The 8,976-nt window shown below is 39.1% G+C and overlaps 1 protein-coding gene across 1 annotated transcript in view; it reads right to left on the reverse strand.

The window, feature by feature from the left end:
* LOC124121556 overlaps positions 1–3,142 on the reverse strand; it is a 14,223-nt gene extending 11,081 nt beyond the window's left edge. The window contains exon 1 of the mRNA XM_048394209.1: positions 2,933–3,142. Within this exon, the coding sequence (XP_048250166.1) occupies positions 2,933–3,002 (70 nt within the window). The 5' untranslated portion in view covers positions 3,003–3,142. The remainder of the gene's footprint in view (positions 1–2,932) is intronic.
* Positions 3,143–8,976: the final 5,834 nt, after the last annotated feature.

Raw genomic sequence — 8,976 nt, forward strand, 5'->3', positions numbered from 1 at the left:
TCCAGAATGACTGGAATGTCTGATGACAACTTCGTCATATGCAGAATGACTCGAATGTCTGATGACCAGTTCGTCATATCAAGAATGACTGGAATGTCTGATGACAACTTCGTCATATGCAGAATGACTGGAATGTCTGATGACCAGTTTATCATATCTAGAATGACTCGAATGTCTGATGACCAGTTCGTCATATCAAGAATGACTGGAAAGTCTAATGACAAGTTCGTCATATCCAGAATGACTAGAATGTCTGATGACCAGTTTATCATATCCAGAATGACTGGAATGTCTGATGACAACTTCGTCATATGCAGAATGACTGGAATGTCTGATGACCAGTTTATCATATCTAGAATGACTCGAATGTCTGATGACCAGTTCGTCATATCTAGAATGACTGGAATGTCTGATGACAACTTCGTCATATGCAGAATGACTGGAATGTGTAATGACAAGTTCGTCATATCAAGAATGACTTGACTGTCTGATGACCAGTTCGTCATATCCAGAATGACTGGAATGTCTGATGACCACTTCGTCATATCCAGAATGACTGGAATGTCTAATGACAACTTCGTCATATCCAGAATGACTAGAATGTCTGATGACCAGTTCGTCATATCTAGAATGACTGGAATGTCTAATGACAAGTTCGTCATATCCAGAATGACTGGAATGTCTGATGACCAGGTCGTCATATCCAGAATGACTGGAATGTCTGATGACCAGTTCGTCATATCCAGAATGACTGGAATGTCTAATGACAACTTCGTCATATCCAGAATGACTGGACTGTCTAATGACAAGTTCGTCATATCTAGAATGACTGGAATGTCTGATGACCAGTTCGTCATATCAAGAATGACTGGAATGTCTAATGACAAGTTCGTCATATCCAGAATGACTTGAATGTCTGATGACCAGTTCGTCATATCCGGAATGACTGGAATGTCTGATGACTAGGTCGTCATATCCAGAATGACTGGAATGTGTAATGACAAGTTCGTCATATCCAGAATGACTGGAATATCTAATGACCAGTTCGTCATATCCAGAATGACTGGAATGTCTGATGACCAGTTTATCATATCCAGAATGACTGGAATGTCTGATGATCAGTTCGTCATATCCAGTCTCACTTGATACGTCACTGGGGTCCATGGATCATGCTATAAATACACAAACGACGTGGTGAAGATATTATTCACGAACACGAACAGGTTTATATACGACGTAATTCGATCTTGATCTTGATGACCTGGTTGATTGTATGTCAAAGTGCCCCGCCGCCATAAATTGCTGGGTGCGGCGTTACACAACATTCGCTCCCCCTGGTCAAAAGCTCTGCTTCAAGAGCAGATTGTCACTGTTATGAGATTGCCGCTATGAAATTATGACAATCAGTTATGCTAGACATAACTAGATTACTTAACTCAAGTTATTATTCGTACTGTGTTCTGGATAACCCGATCAATACTTGGTGCCTGCAAGTTTGCCCATTAAAGTATATCAGGTTAGCATTCATATTTCAGGTTAGCATTCATATTGTAAACTCATGAAGAAAAGTCATTTTTATTAGCTGGTGACCTAGATATTTCTCTTCTCAGAAGTCCCTTACAAAACTTTGAAGAAACTTCCCCGTACAAAACCGGGGACACAATGACAGCGAGTCAGGGTCAGTGTCAGTTAGCAGTAATAAATATAGACGTCCACGTTCAAACATTATTTCTGTCCGGTAATCCAGCGTCATAGTGAGGCCGTGTATTGTAAAGTGTGATGTGCTCACATACCGATGATAACACGACCAGGTCAGTTTTACAGGGAGCTGAACGTGAAAAGTGACACCAAACAAGCTGTAGGCTGAGAGTGTTCAGACTTTATGCAAATAATTCTATATCGAGTTATTACACCTGGGTAATATGTTCGGTTGTTTTGAAAAACATATTCGTAAAGTTGCTTCTATAACAGTGAAATGAGATTGTCACCGTTTATGAGGGGAATGCTTTACATGCGTTTTGTCACACACTTCGTTCACAGTGTCAAGACTAATTATGGCAACGATAACAACAACAACAACAACAACAACATCAATAATGATAATAATAAAAATAATAATAATAATAATAATAATAAAAAAAATAATTTCAAGACTACACCGGTCAATGGATCAGTGTGCACTCCATTTTCATTCTCAGCTCCATTGGGAGTATTCAGGCTCTGGTAGGTAAACAGTCACATTATCAATTCCTCCTACCGGGTACCCTTTAACTGATGGTAAACAGACTGAGGCATATCTCGAACACTGTCACATATTTCGAGACACCACATGTAACGTGTGTTTCAGTTCGGGGCAGGACCGAAGGTCTGGAGACACTCAAGTTTACTGAACAAAACGGTGCGACTATATAAGAACATAAAATATAAAATACATAAGAAAGAAATTTGGTATATGATGTCAACGACTTGTCTCAACTTAACATAGAGTGTATAACGATTAAAAGAGACGACTGTTGTTGAGATTGGTGTCTGTTTAGGAGAATGTCCTCAATCTCGCGATTATTTTCGCACGTGAAGCTTCACGTGCGAAAATAATCGCGAGATTGAGGACTTTCTCCTACTTAAAACAAAGTTCGATCAAGTTAATGCCTGAAACTAATATTAACGTTAAAGTGATGTTCACTATACTATGCTAGACTATGGGAGGGTGACCGCTCTTGTTTAACTATGGGAAGGGAACCTTTCAAGGAAGACTATGGGACTATTTAGTACCCATACTCAAACTACTGGAGTGTTAGCAAATTGATCGCGTCATATCCAACTGTCATTAAAGTTCACGCAACTTTGTTTTAAGTTATAAGACGAGCACACAAGACAAATACAGGTGAGAGTTATAACAAATATAATCAAAGAAGACACAAGATAAACTCACATGTGTAGTCAACAGAGACTGCCAAAACCACCACAGCGATACAAATAGGTAGGTAGAGCGAGCCAGCCATTTTGTACACCTGAAACCCCTCGTGTTGAAAAGCAAACAATATGCCTGTATTCAATTCAGACGGATCATCAAAATATAGAACGCAAGGTGCGGCTCGTCGCGGGTACTCGATACCGTGCGTTTTGGCGCACGTTTTCTTTGTAGTGTTTCGAGGCTATTCATTCGTCACGAAACATGTGGGCGTTATGGCCGGTGTTTGATAGCGGATGTGTGTGAAGGAGTGGAGTTAGTGTTACTGTTTGGTGGCTATACATAGAGCGTTGTAAGCGAGTGTTGTGATCAGGATGGTACCTGTATTTAAGTTGAGGTTAAAACAAAGTTACGTGAACTTTAATGATAGTTGGATAGACGCAATCATTTTGCTAACACTCCAATATTTTGAATATGGGTACTAAATCGTCTCATAGTTTTCCTTGACACGTTCCCCTCCCTTAGTTAAACAAGAGCGGTCACCTTCCCGTAGTATAGCATACTATAGTGAATATCACTTGAAGATTAGTTTGAGGCATTAACGGCCTTGAACAAGCTTCACGTGCGAAAATAATTGCGAGATTTCGGACATTCTCCTTTACATAACCCTGAATGTGTACTTTCAAAGCAATGGAAGTCTCAACCTAGATAGCCAAAAAACATTAATGAAATGAAACTCAGGAAATTAAGAATTGATAGTTTATATGCACACTTTGTTAATATTGTTTAGTGTGCTATGATAATTGATAATTGTTCGGCCCGGTGTGTTCTGCTTTGATGTATGCTCAATAACCAATTTCCTGCTTTTCAGCCAAATATATTTATGTAAATAACTGGTACACGGAATAACTTAATTAATTCATTGTGAGATTTCAGAATTGTATTACTTACCTTACAACATTTGTGTGCAATTGTGTGATTCAATGAGTTGTGGTCGTTGCATTATAACCAATTTTTTACATTTTATTTGAGCAACAATATATTCAGATTGAAATCTACGCCTGGATTTGTGTAGGGCAGACCTCGCTTTCACCGATATCACTGCGGGGGTGAATGGTGTCTCCTGATAACTGAATATAATACAATTTATGTTGAAACGTCACTCTATGTCTTTTAATTCAGTCCTATAAATTTATAGAATTATATTTAAAAAATAAAATAAAATACGTCATGCGTTATATATATTATGTCTGAGTTAGAGTATTTATTGTGAGTCCCCGTTGTGAGAGAGAGAGAGAGAGAGAGAGAGAGAGAGAGAGAGAGAGAGAGAGAGAGAGAGAGAGAGAGAGAGAGAGAGAGAGATACGAAATACACACACGCAAAAACACAAATATAACCCCCATGTTTTTTCATGTTTATTTTCTATATACACTTAAGAGACGAGACAGATAGATAGACGGATAGATAGACGGCAAACACACGCACACACGCACACATATCCCATATATATTTTCTATATACACAAAAGAGTTGGGCGGTACATGTAACAGAACTGTTCTCAGTTACATAATTGAAACCAATGTTTGCAGACTCGAAGCGTATTATCATACTTGGATGGAGTCCTTCTTGCGTGAATTATTCGTACCAGGAAGACGCATCACTGCTCATTTGATAGCTACATGAAGTTTATTTGCCACAATCGTATTGGAAGTTCCCAACTATTTATAAATAAAAATGTTTGTTTGTGCAACTTAGGATGAGTTCTTAAAACGTCTGCAATATTATGTCAAATTAACCTACTTATCTTATCTACTATATCTTAAATATAAGCCCGTTAAAAGCAGTGTAACGAAGAGACATCCAGGAGCGACATTTGAACATTTAATCTAAAAACTTGATAAAAATTAATACCTTCCTCCAAAAAACGCTGGGTTGAAGGACTTTCCGATATACGGTTTATGTCATACAAGTACGGGGGTAATGCCTGCGATTGCACCAGGACAGCACCAAAACTTTCCCCGTGTCGCATCAGGAGTGAGTGGGTGAGTGAGTGAGTGAGTGAGTGAGTGAGTGGGTGAGTGGGTGGGTGGGTGAGTGAGTGAGTGAGTGAGTGAGTTAGTGAGTGAGTGAGTATGGTTTCACGCCGCCCCACTTAGTGAGAGAAACACGCATTAAAGTGTCGCACATCACATCAAATAAAATATCATTAAATGTCAATAAAAAAATTAATATAATTAATAATAATGTCTCCCAACATGATGTTGTGGGGATATTGCTAAAAGCGGCGTACAATCCCGCACCAGCAATCATTCCATCCCGCTTTAATAGTCACTGAAGCGTGAGTAAAATATACTCTGGACAAGAGTTCTACCCAACACGTGTACGAACACAAGACACGTGCTCGTGTGGAAGGTAAATATTAACGAAGCAGTTCTAGAGTTAAACATATTTGTGAAAAATGTGCCTAACAACAGGCAATATGTTTTTGTCATAACATAGAGGGCCTCTGGAGTATGTAAATCCAAATATAAATAAATATATACATGTTATTTTTGGGTTCCTTTATTAAAGTATTCTTGAATGACTAATGTTAATCTAAAGTAATTGCTAAAAGTACTCACGGAAATAAAAACAAACTGTTTTTTCGATCTCAGATTTTAAATAAATGCAGTTAATATACAAAATATATAAATATTCAAACAACTCAGTTAGTACTAATTAGGCCTTGGCACAAATACAGCGTATCAAAGGTTTTTATGTCTTTTTACACGTAAAGGTGTGTAAAAATATGAACAAAACAGACTATTGTGAAACTGAGCATAACCAGGTGCTGGTAGATCAAGGTGAATGTCCATGACCTATGACACCTTGACGACAGGTGACAACAGGTGCTTGAAACCCACGTGCATGTGAATTGTCAGTGGTTAGTGATTTGTGATTGGCATTGTGGAATAGTGAATCATCGTCAAAATATCAGAACGTAAAAGTAACATATTCCCTTCTTAAACAACAACTTACATGTCATTATTATTATGTACATAAACATAGCTGTTATTTTTATTGTTGTTTTGATAACTTTTTTCCAGGCTTATTTGCATAATGCCTATAGCCTGTTTCTGCCATGTCAATTTGGACTTGTTTTATTTTTGAATGTTGAAAGAGCCTGCAAATTACCTCCGGTAAAGTACATTTTGTATTGAGCACTGAGATAAAACTAGCAAATCAGGACTAGTACTTTTCCAGTTGTTTTGTTATTTCGTATTTACATCTACGTAATGCTTTGTGTCGATTATTAAATCCAGCAAAACATTTTTTTTCCATTTCCATGAGTACTTTAATGTAGCAATTAATGTCAGATACTGAGACACAACTTTTTTCCAGGTGCTTGCACAAATCCTCGGGGTGCCTGTTATTTGAACCTGAAAAGTGCATACCGTATTGCCTCAAATAGACGCCGGTACTCTAATAGACGCCGGGACTCTAATAGACGCCGGGACTCTAATAGACGCCGGGTACAGGAGGTGATGAGAACCACACAGCTCACACAGAATGCCCTCAAGGAGCTGACCCTTCCTGTCCCCATCCCCTGACAGGGTCTTCATGTAGTCATCCCCTTTATCTGATAAACAGAGATTATTTATTCCATTCAGTATGACAAATTTGTTAATTGGGTCATTAACTAATGGACACCTGAAAACTATGTATACAGAGAAATTATATGAACTATTTAAAGAATTATTCAAAATAATAATTCTTTCGTTGCGTGAAGGGTAATATTATTATTTTCCTTGAATTGATTGTAATAATCTCTTCCTCTGATTTCCACCAGCAGCTCTAGATCCCCCTCCCCCCCCCCCCCCCCAGTCAAAAACCAAGCCCCCCGCCCCCCACCTCCTTCCAACCATGACCAACAGGAAAAGCCTCCTTGCTCCTTTTCCATACTTGATAATTGTCCCACTTGCAATGGTTCTGCGGTGAAGAGGTGCAAGGAGGAAGCTGCCAAGATTCCGCTTACTTTTTCTTTGCGCAAAACAGCTTGAACCGCAATTCACTTCTCAATAAGTATCCTTGTGCTTCCAGTGAAGCAGCTGACGGTATCACAGCTTGTAAACGGGATTGCCTAAAAGTCGGGCAATTACGCAATACATATCTCATCTTCAACATCTTTTTTGTATGATAGTTTGTTACAGTTGTGTACGGGGGCACGGTTGGCCAACAACAATATGCGCTGCAATTCGCTGTGCAGAGTGGTGTCCCTTGGGCACGCCAGAAACCTATGACCTATGTGTTCGAATCCCGGTTCGCCCCGATTATGTTGTCAGCACTATACACGTGCTCATGGGTTTCACCAAATTGTTGAACGTCTAATACCTGCATCACTTCGGGCTTCCCTTCAACATCAAGCTGACGCGCCGTGATATAACTGGAATTATACTATGCAAAGCGGCGTTAAACCCATATCACTCACTCACTACTCCTGTGTACGGTTCCGTTTGGTTAACTGGGTTTGTGTTGTGATTACTTCCGGCTCAAATTTGAAGTATGTTTAGAAGAATGTTCAAGCCAAACATCGTGAATATATCATGCAACCGAATTATTTTTCAGGAGAACAATTGCAAACAAAGGGCCAACATGTTGATTTCCAATGTATCCAGAAGCAAAGAACTTATACGGGTGTGTAATCTCTGCAGGAAGTTAAAACAACTGTCAATACAATAAACCATGCAGAACCATAAACTGCCGTATAAAACGGTATGAATCATACTTTACATACAGTGAACTACTTGAAACTGTGCTCAAATCTGCACAGCAAGCACCATACATGTGATTGTGAAGACAACTTATTACATATATCTGATATCAAACCCGTTGTTTTACATGTGTTGTTTATTGAACAAGGTCATGCTTCATAGAAGCCTGGTATTTAATCGTGTTGAACAATAATTTGCAATAGCAGTGTGAAGGGAGAACGACGCGTTACGCGTTACATGCTTGACCTTAATTCCTCCCTGTAACCATTCTCGCTGGATGCCTGAATAACACACGATACATTGCAAAGGTAGTGCGCAAAAGAGCTATTCGGGCAAGGGAGATAATCACTCACTCTCAGTGATACAGCTTGAATAAGATACGATGTACAGCATTGCAAGGTCGCGCGTGATAAAGCTCTATACTACGCATACAGCTAAAGGAGATAATCGCTCAATGCGCAATAGTTAGAATTGTTAGTAAATTTACTGAACCTATTTAAGTCGATATATTTAATTTAATAGATACAAATATGAATTTTTGGACAGTCACATGTTGTCGTTGTACAAAGGCATTGAAAACTGTTCATTGTCATGTCGGGGCGGTCGGGTAGCCTAGTGGTTCAAGCGTTCGCTCGTCACGCCGAAGACCCGGGTTCGATTCCCGACATGGGTACATTGTGTGAAGCCCATTTCTGGTGTCCCCCGCCGTGATATTGCTGGAATAATGCTAAAAGCGGCGAAAAACCATACTCACTCACTCACTTTAAACTCATCAGAACCTAATTACTTATTGAAATCCACAGATAGCAAAAGACAAGCAAACGGCGATGGATAACGCGATTAATTTATCTTATTGTGCAATCACAATGATCCAGTATTTTAAACCATAAACTTACAGAACTAACCTTGGCCTTCTCAAATCATCGAAACTTAACATCTTGTACGCGACGTTAAACCCCATTTCACCTAACAGCATCACTTTAGCCAACGTAACTACGTAGTAACGATTTCGCGATTACTTTCTCACTTAAACATGGTAGAACAGCCTGTGAATCTTTCAAATTCGATATTTCACACTGACGCGTTCTAAAAGGAAAACACAATATGTGCATTTCCTTAGTGGGCATCCAGCCTAGCTGTCTATCGAATTGGACAAATAGTCTACACAAATGTTGTTGTAAGTGTTCTTCATGAAAAGTTTAATTAACAACAAGTCCTGCCAAGGCTTACATTTTCGTGAAAACAGATATTCCGAAATATGTCACACCAAACGTTCAACAATAATGTCAGATGGTCATATCGGCTTCTGCTAGT

The sequence above is a fragment of the Haliotis rufescens genome, unplaced genomic scaffold, assembly GCF_023055435.1.
Source record: "Haliotis rufescens isolate VD_foot unplaced genomic scaffold, xgHalRufe1.0.p SCAF_13, whole genome shotgun sequence".
Classification (NCBI taxonomy): domain Eukaryota; kingdom Metazoa; phylum Mollusca; class Gastropoda; order Lepetellida; family Haliotidae; genus Haliotis; species Haliotis rufescens.